Consider the following 14,802-nt stretch of genomic DNA (forward strand, 5'->3'; position numbering starts at 1 on the left):
AGTAGAGTATATAGTATAGTAGTGTGTATAGTATTGTGGACTAGAGTATAGTAGAGTGCAGTATATAGTGGAGTAGTGTATGGTAGAGTATATAGTATAGTAGTGTGTATAGTATCGTGGACTAGAGTATAGTATAGTAGAGTGCAGTATATAGTGGAGTAGTGTATGGTAGAGTATATAGTATAGTAGTGTGTATAGTATTGTGGACTAGAGTATAGTATATTAGAGTGCAGTATATAGTGGAGTAGTGTATGGTAGAGTATAGTGGAGTATATAGTATAGTAGTGTGTATAGTATTGTGGACTAGAGTATAGTATAGTAGAGTGCAGTATATAGTGGAGTAGAGTATAGTGGAGTATATAGTATAGTAGAGTGGACTAGAGTATATAGTATAGTAGTGTGTATAGTATTGTGGACTAGAGTATAGTATAGTAGATTATCCTATAGTGGGGTATATTACAGTGCAGTATATAGTGGAGTAGTGTATGGTAGAGTATAGTAGAGTATATAGTATAGTAGTGTGTATAGTATCGTTGACTAGAGTATAGTATATTAGAGTGCAGTATATAGTGGAGTAGTGTATGGTAGAGTATAGTGGAGTATATAGTATAGTAGTGTGTATAGTATTGTGTACTAGAGTATACTGTCCACTGCCTAGGAGGTTTATGGAACCAGTACAAGCAGAGGGGGTGTATCTCTGTCTCCTGGCTGCCTTTGACCCTAAGCTGGACCTGGACAGCTGTTGATCTGCGGTCAGCACATATTCATTCGCCTACACTCCAGCTCAGGTTTCCCGATGACACAGCTGAGAAAAGGTCCCAGCTCTCACATCAATGCATGTGACACCTACAGTACCTCAACTCTGGGCCGGGATGTCGTTCGCAAAAAAATTGTACCGTATTTCCAATGTATTGGATTTATGTTGACCAGAAACTATAGGGTCCTGCACGGCAAGGCCCACGGGGCTCTGGTCAACAGTAGTGCACTTTGTAGGGGATAGGTTGGACCCTGGTAATTGGTTTCCCTGTCATTAAGCCGATGTTACTCAAAGCTGGAAGTAGTTTATGTTGCTTGCCATAAAGTTGCGTCTGGGTTGTTCAGTGTGTTAGTGATGGGCCTTCCAAGTCTTTTCGGTAAGCCGGCTCATTTGGTTCCTTTCACATAAAAGAGTCGGCTCATTTGGTTCCTTTCACATAAAAGAGTCGGCTCATTTGGTTCCTTTCACATAAAAGAGTCGGCTCATTTGGTTCCTTTCACATAAAAGAGTCGGCTCATTTGGTTCCTTTCACATAAAAGAGTCGGCTTATTTGGTTCCTTTCACATAAAAGAGTCGGCTCATTTGGTTCCTTTCACATAAAAGAGTCGGCTCATTTGGTTCCTTTCACATAAAAGAGTCGGCTCATTTGGTTCCATTCACATAAAAGAGTCGGCTCATTTGGTTCCTTTCACATAAAAGAGTCGGCTCATTTGGTTCCATTCACATAAAAGAGTCGGCTCATTTGGTTCCATTCACATAAAAGAGTCGGCTCATTTGGTTCCATTCACATAAAAGAGTAGGCTCATTTGGCTCAATTCACGTAAAAGAGCCGTCTCATTCGGTTCTCAAAAAATTGCCTGCAACTTAGTTGCATTGCATCGCAAGAGCTAAAAACAAATTATATTTCATGCAACTGACTGTATGCAATGTCCAATCACATATCATTCTGTTTGGAACTCCGACCAAGTTGTCATGTCAACATAGCTGTCAGTGGGTTGTCAACATAGCTGTCAGTGGGTTGTCAACATAGCTGTCAGTGGGTTGTCAACATAGCTGTCAGTGGGTTGTCAACATAGCTGTCAGTGCTGCTGCAAACCACGACAAAGGAGACATGACAAAATGGAAATGGGAAAAAACTTCTAGATGCCCTGGCTAGTCATGGTTTATGTACATGGTGCAGCAGTCAATAAAAGTAATTTTAAAAGAAAGTGAACCCAGACCTTTCTCGATCCAGTTTCAACTGAAATTGTCTAACATGAACTGCACTAGCTAGCTTAGATTGTCGGAGGCTTGGTTAGGTAGCTAGAGCTTCTTAGGGCTAGCCCCCTTTTTTTTCTCCTGAATGACGTGCCCAAAGTAAACTGCCTGTTACTCAGGCCCTGAAGCCAGAATATGCACATAATTGGTACCATTGGAAAGACACTTTGAAGTTTGTAGAAATGTTGAAGTAATGTAGGAGAGTATAAGACAATAGATATGGTAGGAGAAAATCCAAAGAGAAGACCATGCTCTTCCAATGGCAAGTATAAGGGCATACTCGATTCTAGCTCCCATGATGTAATTCCTATAGCTTCCACCGGCTGTCAGCAGTCTATGTTCAAGGTTTCAGGCATGTAACTTCCAAAACAAATAAGAAATAACAGTTTTAGTGGAAGGACACAGTCTTGGAAAGGAAGACAAAACGCACCTAAAATTGGTTTCCTATTGAACATACTTCTTTCTGTAAGAAATATTATCATTTGATAACATTTTAGGGTATCTGAAGAATAAATAGAAACTTATTTTCACTTGTTGAAACAAAGTTTAGGAGTAGATTTTATGATTCCTTACTTTGAATGTTGAATGAGTTGATTACTCAAATCGATGGCACCAACAAAACTGACTTTTTGGGATATAAAGAAGGATTTTATCTAACAAAACGACACTACATGTTATAGCTGGGACCCTTTGGATGACAAATCAGAGGAAGATATTCACAAAGCAAGTAAATATTTAATCGCTATTTGTTCATTTATGAAACCTGTGCTGGTGGAAAAATATTTTGCTGTGGGGCGCCGTCCTCAAACAATCACATGGCATGTTTTCGCTGTAATGGCTACTGTAAATCGGACAGTGCAGTTAGATTATCAAGAATTAGCTAGCTAGCTAGCTTGGTATAACATGGTTGGCAAATAGGCAACATTTTGGCTAGGTAGCTAAATTGTACAGCCAGCATTTTGTCTATATCAACATTACAATTATCACACTTTTGTATAAACAAATATTATATGAAAGGATTGGATGTTGCATGCAAATTCAATTGCATTTTGACTTTCTTTGTGCATCAGCAAAGATGATGACGTCACAATGGAAAAACTGTGTCAAAATTACTTTGTGTGACACAGGCTTTAGCCTTTACATTCCCATGGTCCGTGGCCTGCTGTTATAGGCTTTACATTCCCATGGTCTGTGGCCTGCTGTTATAGGCTTTACATTCCCATGGTCTGTGGCCTGCTGTTATAGGCTTTACATTCCCATGGTCTGTGGCCTGCTGTTATAGGCTTTACATTCCCATGGTCTGTGGCCTGCTGTTATAGGCTTTACATTCCCATGGTCTGTGGCCTGCTGTTATAGGCTTTACATTCCCGTGGTCTGTGGCCTGCTGTTATAGCCTTTACATTCCCATGGTCTGTGGCCTGCTGTTATAGCCTTTACATTCCCATGGTCTGTGGCCTGCTGTTATAGCCTTTACATTCCCATGGTCCATTGCCTGCTGTCTTCCTCCTATAGTGTTTCACACGATGCCATTTCTTCGCGCCGGACACACAAATCTCAAGAGGGACCCAGAAGACACCGGAGGTGCGTCAGAGAGAGAGAGAGAGCATGCAGAGGTTGTGTCATTCATCGCTACAGTTAAATCAGTGTTGTATCTCTCTTGTCTATGTGTGACGCTTCGAGCAGTTGCACGTCCGCCGGGAATTCAACCTGATACAGTGGTGAAACGGAGCATTTCAGCTTCAATTCCAGACCAGTAGCACACAGAGTATGTGTCTGAAATGGCACCCTGTTCCTTACATAGTACACTACTTTTGACCAAGGCCTGTATGGCTCTAGAGAAAAGTAGTGCACTATATAGGTCCTTTCAGATGCTCTCTCTTCCTGTTGGCTGGGCTGGCTTCTCTGTACTGTATGCGTATCAGATTGACTTGATGGACGGACAGAAAGAGAAGAAGTCTATCTGGTCTCCAACACTAACCCTGGACAGCAGTCCTCTGCTTCCTCTGGGACAGAGTCGGCCATCTTACTATCTGTTAATTGACACTCATTAACCAATAAGAGATGAGTTGAGTCTAACTCAGGTTGACTTGTGGGAGATCTAGAACCAAACAGAGTGGGATGTAATTAGCTGCTAGGCTAGGCTAGGCTAGGCAAGGCTACAGTACACACTGGGGTTTTTAAAGACCCACTCACTGTACTGTACGGAATACATAAGCAGAAAGAAATAAGATCCATATAATGGAGGCCAAGCACACTCCATCTCAACCTACTGAACAGAGCAATAACACATGAATTGAAAAGGGATGGTGACACTCTTTGTCTTATTTCTGCAGATGGTTTCTGCATGGTGCTGCAGATATGAAATGCTACACCATTATAGACTACAGTGCTGTGGTCATTTCTCTCTACCCTTGAGTCCTCCCTGGTCCTCCCCTCCCTACTCCGCAGGTGTACACACGCTCATGCACACACAAACACACACACACACACACAAACACACACACACACACACACACACACACACAAACATGCACTCTTGCACGCACTCACACTCACACACACACACACACTAACACAAGCCCATGGTTCCATTCTCCGCTGATACAGGATACAGTACGTGGAATCGTCATTCCATAACAAGAGATGTGTGAGTCAACACACACCAGTCAGTAGTGTAGATGAGAGCTCCTAATGCAGAAAACAGCCATGTGTGAAACCATCTCTGGACACTCCCTGCCACTTTTTAAAACCGTTCCCTTCTTTTTTTCTTTTTTTCTTTCTTAAACATTTCTTTTTACCCGCTTTTTCTCCCCAATTTCGTGGTATCCAATTGTTAGTAGCTACTATCTTGTCTCATCGCTACAACTCCCGTACGGGCTCGGGAGAGACGTCCTCCGATACACAACCCAACCAAGCCGCACTGCTTCTTAACACAGCGCGCATCCAACCCGGAAGCCAGCCGCACCAATGTGTCGGAGGAAACACCGTGCACCTGGCCACCTTGGTTAGCGCGCACTGCGCCCGGCCCGCCACAGGAGTCGCTGGTGCGCGATGAGAGAAGGATATCCCTACCGGCCAAACCCTCCCTAACCTGGACGACGCTAGGCCAATTGTGCGTCGCCCCACGGACCTCCCAGTCGCGGCCGGCTGCGACAGAGCCTGGGCGCGATCCCAGAGTCTCTGGTGGCACAGCTGGCGCTGAGATGCAGTGCCCTAGAATACTGCGCCACCTGGGAGGCCCTTAGAACCGTTCCCTTCTTGACTCCCTGCACCCAGCCTGCTTCACCCCAGTGATACGGAGTTAGTGGGTTTCAGCCCATTGAGCCCAGTGGTACAGAGTTAGTGGGTTTCAGCCCAGTGGTACAGAGTTAGTGGGTTTCAGCCCATTGAGCCCAGTGGTACAGAGTTAGTGGGTTTCAGCCCAGTGGTACAGAGTTAGTGGGTTTCAGCCCATTGAGCCCAGTTGTACAGAGTTAGTGGGTTTCAGCCCATTGAGCCCAGTTGTACAGAGTTAGTGGGTTTCAGCCCATTGAGCCCAGTGGTACAGAGTTAGTGGGTTTCAGCCCAGTGGTACAGAGTTAGTGGGTTTCAGCCCATTGAGCCCAGTGATACAGAGTTAGTGGGTTTCAGCCCATTGAGCCCAGTGATACAGAGTTAGTGGGTTTCAGCCCATTGAGCCCAGTGGTACAGAGTTAGTGGGTTTCAGCCCATTGAGCCCAGTGATACAGAGTTAGTGGGTTTCAGCCCAGTGGTACAGAGTTAGTGGGTTTCAGCCCATTGAGCCCATTGATACAGAGTTAGTGGGTTTCAGCCCATTGAGCCCAGTGGTACAGAGTTAGTGGGTTTCAGCCCAGTGGTACAGAGTTAGTGGGTTTCAGCCCATTGAGCCCAGTGATACAGAGTTAGTGGGTTTCAGCCCATTGAGCCCAGTGGTACAGAGTTAGTGGGTTTCAGCCCATTGAACCCAGTGGTACAGAGTTAGTGGGTTTCAGCCCATTGAGCCCAGTGATACAGAGTTAGTGGGTTTCAGCCCACTGAGCCCAGTGGTACAGAGTTAGTGGGTTTCAGCCCATTGAGCCCAGTGGTACAGAGTTAGTGGGTTTCAGCCCAGTGGTACAGAGTTAGTGGGTTTCAGCCCAGTGGTACAGAGTTAGTGGGTTTCAGCCCAGTGGTACAGAGTTAGTGGGTTTCAGCCCAGTGGTACAGAGTTAGTGGGTTTCAGCCCATTGAGCCCAGTTGTACAGAGTTAGTGGGTTTCAGCCCAGTTGTACAGAGTTAGTGGGTTTCAGCCCACTGAGCCCAGTCCTACAGAGTTAGTGGGTTTCAGCCCATTGAGCCCAGTTGTACAGAGTTAGTGGGTTTCAGCCCATTGAGCCCAGTGATACAGCGTTAGTGGGTTTCAGCCCATTGAGCCCAGTGGTACAGAGTTAGTGGGTTTCAGCCCATTGAGCCCAGTGATACAGAGTTAGTGGGTTTCAGCCCACTGAGCCCAGTGGTACAGAGTTAGTGGGTTTCAGCCCATTGAGCCCAGTGGTACAGAGTTAGTGGGTTTCAGCCCAGTGGTACAGAGTTAGTGGGTTTCAGCCCAGTGGTACAGAGTTAGTGGGTTTCAGACCAGTGGTACAGAGTTAGTGGGTTTCAGCCCATTGAGCCCAGTTGTACAGAGTTAGTGGGTTTCAGCCCATTGAGCACAGTGGTACAGAGTTAGTGGATTTCAGCCCAGTTGTACAGAGTTAGTGGGTTTCAGCCCACTGAGCCCAGTCCTACAGAGTTAGTGGGTTTCAGCCCATTGAGCCCAGTTGTACAGAGTTAGTGGGTTTCAGCCCAGTGATACAGCGTTAGTGGGTTTCAGCCCTGAAGGGTGTAAAACGGACTAGGTATCCCCTCTCTGAAGGGTGTATAACTGACTAGGTATCCCGCTCTCTGAAGGTTGTAAAACTGACTAGGTATCCCCCTCTCTGAAGGTTGTAAAACTGACTAGGTATCCCCCTCACTGAAGGGTGTATAACTGACTAGGTATCCCCCTCTCTGAAGGTTGTAAAACTGACTAGGTATCCCCCTCACTGAAGGGTGTATAACTGACTAGGTATCCCCCTTTCTGAAGGTTGTAAAACTGACTAGGTATCCCCCTCTCTGAAGGGTGTAAAACTGACTAGGTATCCCCCTTTCTGAAGGGTGTAAAACTGACTAGGTATCCCCCTCTCTGAAGGGTGTAAAACTGACTAGGTATCCCCCTCTCTGAAGGGTGTAAAACTGACTAGGTATCCCCCTCTCTGAAGGGTGTAAAACTGACTAGGTATCCCCCTCTCTGAAGGGTGTATATCTGACTAGGTATCCCCCTCTCTGAAGGGTGTAAAACTGACTAGGTATCCTCCTCTCTGAAGGTTGTAAAACTGACTAGGTATCCCCCTCTCTGAAAGTTGTAAAACTGACTAGGTATCCCCCTCTCTGAAGGGTGTAAAACTGACTAGGTATCCCCCTCTCTGAAGGTTGTAAAACTGACTAGGTATCCCCCTCTCTGAAGGTTGTAAAACTGACTAGGTATCCCCCTCTCTGAAGGGTTTCAAAAAAGAGCTGGTTAGGGTTTACTTGTTAAAGTCCTGTTGATTACAGAGTGTTTGTGAGGACTGATTTTTAACAGCCTGTTGATGTCATTTTAACAGCCTGTTGATGTCATTGTAACAACCTGTTGATGTCATTTTAACAGCTTAGCTTGTTGTGATGAAGTCTTGTGTTGGAGAACATCTCCATCAGCATATACCTTAACAGGACACCACAGATTATAATGTTACTACAGCAGCTGAAGGCTCTACTATGTCGATTGGTCGTTGAGGATATCCAATGTCGAGTGACTTAAATCCATCATTTGGCCATTATACTTGAAATATGAACACTCCTGCAATATTCAAAACCTGCAGAGAAAACAGCTTCTTGCGATCTACTTTCCTCAGACATTAATCAAATCAAATCAAATGTATTTATATAGCCCTTCGTACATCAGCTGATATCCAGCCTAAAACCCCAAACAGCAAGCAATGCAGGTGTAGAAGCACAGTGGCTTGGAAAAACTCCCTAGAAAGGCCAAAACCTAGGAAGAAACCTAGAGAGGAACCAGGCTATGTGGGGTGGCCAGTCCTCTTCTAGCTGTGCCGGGTGGAGATTATAACAGAACATGGCCAAGATGTTCAAATGTTCATAAATGACCCATATGGTCAAATAATAATAATCACAGTAGTTGTCGAGGGTGCAGCAAGTCAGCACCTCAGGAGTAAATATCAGTTGGCTTTTCATAGCCGATCATTTAGTGTATCTCTACCGCTCCTGTTGTCTCTAGAGAGTTGCAAACAGCAGGTCTGGGACAGGTAGCACATCCAGTGAACAGGTCAGGGTTCCATAGCCGCAGGCAGAACAGTTGAAACTGGAGCAGCAGCATGGCCAGGTGGACTGGGGACAGCAAGGAGTCATCATGTTAGGTAGTCCTGAGGCATGGTCCTAGGGCTCAGGGCCTCCGAGAGAGAGAAAGAAAGAGAGAAAGAGAGAATTAGAGAGAGCATACTGAGTAGCTAACCCACTGAGTAGCTAACCCACTGAGTAGCTACCCATTGTGTGTCAACCATGTTTTATGTCAGACAATTATGTTTAAACGGGCCTCCTCGTTTGTATCTGTCCCAGACACGGCACTCTGATCAAAAAGGTTTAGATGATACTGAGTGTGGTGGACACCTCTCCCAGCTTTTGAAAATCCTAAGACGTAGATAGCGTCCGTCGTGATTCGTGTCAGCGTTTTTTCGTTTTTCGAAAAACATTTATTCAGCCAACGTTTCGTGGCAGGGTTTGAGGCTGCTGACTCTGTTTATGTGTGGCTGTGAGATTGATGTGGTTTGGAAGAGACCCTGCCTGTCTATTGATCTTCATTAGGTTAATTACCCCACATGTGGGATGCGCACAAGGCAGAAAGGTTTTGATGGGAGTCTTATTTACTTATTTGATTATGTCAGGATTCTGTCAGGATGTCTGCCTGCAGTTTTGGACAGACAATAGCTCCGTCCATTTTCAAACTCAACAAAGAGTTTCTGGTCTTTGACTGTTTATACGTGACGTGATTTTGGCATATACAACAATGGCAGTATGTGTATTGTCTAAGAGAATGAGAATGTTTTGAGTGTCAGCCAAGTTGAAGTGTAAACCAGATGTGGACCTCTTCTGGCTCTTGAACGTAGTTCAATGTAAACAGTTTGTGGCAAACGGTTCAGGACCAAACGGTTCAGGACCAAATGGTTCAGGACCAAATGGTTCAGGACCAAACGGTTCATGACCAAACGGTTCAGGACCAAACGGTTCATGAACAAACGGTTCAGGACCAAACGGTTCATGACCAAACAGTTCAGGACCAAACGGTTCATGACTAAACAGTTCAGGACCAAACGGTTCATGACCAAACGGTTCAGGACCAAACACTTCATGAACAAACGGTTCAGGACCAAACGGTTCAGGACCAAACGGTTCATGACCAAACGGTTCATGACCAAACAGTTCAGGACCAAACGGTTCATGACCAAACAGTTCAGGACAAAACGGTTCATGACCAAACAGTTCAGGACCAAACGGTTCAGGGCCAAACGGTTCAGGGCCAAACGGTTCAGGACCAAACGGTTCAGGTCCAGCGTTGAGAAGTAATAATAGTGAAATTTCAGTCTGAGGACTGTGGGATGGCTTCTAAAACATTGAATCGATGGTTATTTCTCAAATCAGCTTACATTTCTGTCAAGACTTGAACAAATAAACGTTTCATATGAGCTCAAGCTATGCATTGATGCAAATCTGAATAAAGTGTACAAATGTTACTTTGTGTGACTGTTGCTGTAGAGACGACTGAATGGTCATCACGTTATATTATCATTAACAGTAAAACATGACTGGTTCAGTCGCCTGTTTAACATCCTGTACAATGGATTAAAGTCAGCAATAAGAAACGTGAACAATAAGAGCAATAAGAAATGAACCTCTGCCTTTGATCGTCGAGCGTTCCAACTGCCTTTACCTCAAAATGAGTTCTTTTGGATGTTTTCTTCTCCAGCCATTCTCATGAATTTTGTCATTGTTGTTGAGCAGCCCTCCTTTCCTTTGTTTGCTGAAGTGAAGGTTCACCTGATACTCTAAAACATGTCCTCTTTTATTCCGTTTGTAGTTCCTGTGCTTGAGGAACATCCGGACATTCCTCGCTGCGTGCTGTGAGACATTTGGCATGAAGAAGACTGAACTCTTTGAGGCCTTCGACTTGTTTGATGTGCGGGACTTTGGAAAGGTAAGGAACAGGATTTCTACGCTGTTTCATCGTGTGTGTGTGCAGTGCCTTTGGAAAGTATTCAGACCACATTACTTTTTCCACATTTTGTTAGGTTACAGCCTTACTCTAAAATGGATTAAATTGTTTTTTCCCCCCTCATCAATCTATACACAATACCCCATAATGACAAAGCAAAAACAGGTTTTTTAGACATGTTTCCTAATTCATGAAAAAACAAAACAGAAATACCTTATTTACATAAATATTCAGACCCTTTGCTATGAGACGGGAAATTGAGCCTCCGGTGCATCCTGTTTCCATTGATCATCCTTGAGATGTTTCTACAACTTGATTGGAGTCTGAAAACGTTCCTAAAGCACTGTACATACCCTACTCCCTTCACATATTTATCTTTTGGGGGGGGGGGGGGGGGGGGGGTTCCATCTCTCACACTGGAATCATCATGTTATCTGTTGCCCAAATGGGAAACACCTTGAGAATTATAGTGCACACTACTACAACAAGGTTATGCAAGGAGCTTAGTGTACTCTGTAGTGGGCTGTTATAGGAGTATAATATACACCATCACCGACTGTATGAGAGAACCCACCACTGTTGGATCACTTGAAGAGAACAGTATTGAGCCGCTACAGTTGGCTGCTCTTCCTCTGTATGTGGACACCATTTACCGCAACACTGTATGGTGTAAGCAGTTATCTTGACACATAGGACAAGGCTTCAGTTTCCTCTCATTAAAACCAAAAACACTACAACGGTTTAGTTGTTATGGGGTGAAAAGCCTTGCTTTGCCTTGGTTCTTTATTGTGGTAGGACTCTTACAGCGCTGGTTCTGCTGCTAGTTTAATACAGTCCATGTTGTTAGTATGTGGGGACAGTCCATGTTGTTAGCATGTGGGGACAGTCCATGTTGTTAGTATGTGGGGACAGTCCATGTTGTTAGTATGTGGGGACAGTCCATGTTGTTAGCATGTGGGGACAGTCCATGTTGTTAGTATGTGGGGACAGTCCATGTTGTTAGTATGTGGGGACAGTCCATGTTGTTAGTATGTGGGGACAGTCCATGTTGTTAGTATGTGGGGACAGTCCATGTTGTTAGTATGTGGGGACAGTCCATGTTAGTATGTGGGGACAGTCCATGTTGTTAGCATGTGGGGACAGTCCATGTTGTTAGTATGTGGGGACAGTCCATGTTGTTAGTATGTGGGGACAGTCCATGTTGTTAGTATGTGGGGACAGCGCTGGTTCTGCTGCTAGTTTAATACAGTCCATGTTGTAAATATGTGGAAACAGTCCATGTTGTAAATATGTGGAAACAGTTCATGTTGTAAGTATGTGGAAACAGTCCATGTTGTAAGTATGTGGGGACAGTCCATGTTGTTAGTATGTGGGGACAGTCCATGTTGTTAGCATGTGGGGACAGTCCCATGTTGTTAGCATGTGGGGACAGTCCATGTTGTTAGTATGTGGGGACAGTCCATGTTGTTAGTATGTGGGGACAGTCCATGTTGTTAGTATGTGGGGACAGTGCATGTTGTTAGCATGTGGGGACAGTCCATGTTGTTAGCATGTGGGGACAGTACATGTTGTTAGCATGTGGGGACAGTCCATGTTGTTAGTATGTGGGGAGAGTCCATGTTGTTAGTATGTGGGGAGAGTCCATGTTGTTAGTATGTGGGGACAGTCCATGTTGTTAGTATGTGGGGACAGTCCATGTTGTTAGTAGGTGGGGACAGTCCATGTTGTTAGTATGTGGGGACAGTCCATGTTGTTAGTATGTGGGGACAGTCCATGTTGTTAGTATGTGGGGACAGTCCATGTTGTTAGTATGTGGGGACAGTCCATGTTGTTAGTATGTGGGGACAGTCCATGTTGTAAGTATGTGGGGACAGTCCATGTTGTAGTATGTGGGGACAGTCCATGTTGTTAGTATGTGGGGACAGTCCATGTTGTTAGTATGTGGGGACAGTCCATGTTGTTAGTATGTGGGGACAGTCCATGTTGTTAGTATGTGGGGACAGTCCATGTTGTTAGTATGTGGGGACAGTCCATGTTGTAAGTATGTGGGGACAGTCCATGTTGTTAGTATGTGGGGACAGTCCATGTTGTTAGTATGTGGGGACAGTCCATGTTGTTAGTATGTGGGGCTAGTCCATGTTGTTAGTATGTGGGGACAGTCCATGTTGTTAGTATGTGGGGACAGTCCATGTTGCTAGTTGGGGGGACAGTCCATGTTGTTAGTATGTGGGGACAGTCCAAGTTGTTAGTATGTGGGGACAGTCCATGTTGTTAGTATGTGGGGACAGTCCATGTTGTTAGTATGTGGGGACAGTCCATGTTGTTAGTATGTGGGGACAGTCCATGTTGTTAGTATGTGGGGACAGTCCATGTTGTTAGTATGTGGGGACAGTCCATGTTGTTAGTATGTGGGGACAGTCCATGTTGTTAGTATGTGGGGACAGTCCATGCTGTTAGTATGTGGGGACAGCGCTGGTTCTGCTGCTAGTTTAATAACGTTTATTTATACATCAGCAGGAAGCCAGGGAGCGAGGCTGGCTGTCCTCTGGGGTGGGAGGTGGCTGACAGACTGACAGGATGTTTGGCATTTTCTTCCTAGATGAGGATATGGGTCACACATTTTCATGCTTTTTCAGTGTGTGTGTGTGTGTGTGTGTGTGTGTGTGTGTGTGTGTGTGTGTGCGCGTGTGTGTGTGTGTGTGTGTGCGCGTGTGTGTGTGTGTGTGTGTGTGTGTGTGTGTGTGTGTGTGTGTGTGTGTGTGTGTGTGTGTGTGTGTGTGTGTGTGTGTGTGTGTGTGTGTGTGTGTGAGTGAGAGAGAGAGATGAAGAGACAGAGGGACGGACTGACTGACATAGTTTATGTTTCTGCCTTTGCCTCCATGACTTTATAATGTCTGTCAGGCTCTAGGCAGACTAGTACGTGTTGCCTCTCTGATCAATAGGAACCCATAGCCTGAATACCCAGATGGTTCCTGTGTAGAAACTCTACTAACCTTTGACCTCAAGGCATCCAGGAAGTTAATGATGTGGATACTGCAGGTTACTTCCAGAGTAAAGGAAACATGTAAGTGAGGGATACAAAGTGTATTGAAAGCAAGTGCTTCCAACCAGGTGTGGTACCTGAGATAAATTAGCAATGAACATCCCATCATGCTTAGGGTCATGTATAAATATGCTGAGCAGGCATTATGTTGGCTACCATGGCTGTGCCCCCATAGGATGACAATGCCTCCATCCACAGGGCACAAGTGGTCACTGAATTTGATGAGCATAAATATGATATAAACCGAATGCCATGGCCGTCTTAAGTCACCAGAACTCAACCCAATTGATTCTGGAGCGGCTCCTGAGATTGCATTTTCTACTACCGTCAACAAAACACCAACTAACTAACTAACTAATTCACTAACTAGCTAAGTATGTGGATCAACTAAATGGACTTTAGTAAAACCCCAAAATGATATAACCATTAGAAAACAGCTATACTAACTACTTTGTTTTCGATATGGGATTAGTAAAATATCTGGGAAATTGGGCAGAATCCACACAGCTTGATGTACTGTCAGAATCTGTTGTGATGGTTAAAGCCTCTAAGTGATGTCTCCTGGTATCGTGCTTGGTTGAGTTAAGTCATTTATAATTAAAACACTGTCTGACTGCTGCCGGTCAAGAAGACACTATTTTCCTTCATACAAATCTCCAGAATATTCCAGCCACAAATCGACAGCTCCTTGTGGAATATCTACAAATATAGCTCTTCTTAATCCTTCTCACCAATCATCACTGTTTGCAGTTGTTAATATGTTTGTTATTGTTATTTATTTTCTGATTCAAATGTTTATTGTTTTTATTTCACTCTGTGGTCATGCTGCTGCTCCCTCTATGGTCATTCCACCCCACTCTGTGGTCATGCTGCTGCTCCCTCTATGGTCATTCCACCCCACTCTGTGGTCATGCTGCTGCTCCCTCTATGGTCATTCCACCCCACTCTGTGGTCATGCTGCTGCTCCCTCTATGGTCATTCCACCCCACTCTGTGGTCATGCTGCTGCTCCCTCTATGGTCATTCCACCCCACTCTGTGGTCATGCTGCTGCTCCCTCTATGGTCATTCCACCCCACCCCATCCCACTCCTTCAACAGTCTTTATTCTGCCTCCACCCCATCCCACTCCTTCAACAGTCTTTACTCTGCCTCCACCCCCTCAACAGTCTTTATTCTGCCTCCACCCCACCCCATCCCACTCCTTCAACAGTCTTTACTCTGCCTCCACCCCCTCAACAGTCTTTATTCTGCCTCCACCCCACCCCATCCCACTCCTTCAACAGTCTTTACTCTGCCTCCACCCCCTCAACAGTCTTTATTCTGCCTCCACCCCACCCCATCCCACTCCTTCAACAGTCTTTACTCTGCCTCCACCCCCTCAACAGTCTTTATTCTGCCTCCACCCCACCCCATCCCACTCCT

At 45.1% G+C, this 14,802-nt stretch overlaps 1 protein-coding gene across 3 annotated transcripts in view; it reads left to right on the plus strand.

The window, feature by feature from the left end:
- The window catches only part of LOC109885250 (guanine nucleotide exchange factor VAV3), a 218,414-nt gene that overhangs the window by 23,936 nt on the left and 179,676 nt on the right, over positions 1 to 14,802 (plus strand). For all 3 annotated transcript variants that reach the window (XM_031836405.1, XM_031836407.1, XM_031836406.1), the window contains exon 2: positions 10,203 to 10,319. In XM_031836405.1, the coding sequence (XP_031692265.1) occupies positions 10,203 to 10,319 (117 nt within the window). The remainder of the gene's footprint in view (positions 1 to 10,202; positions 10,320 to 14,802) is intronic.

Source organism: Oncorhynchus kisutch, linkage group LG11 (assembly GCF_002021735.2).
Source record: "Oncorhynchus kisutch isolate 150728-3 linkage group LG11, Okis_V2, whole genome shotgun sequence".
Taxonomy (NCBI): Eukaryota; Metazoa; Chordata; class Actinopteri; order Salmoniformes; family Salmonidae; genus Oncorhynchus; species Oncorhynchus kisutch.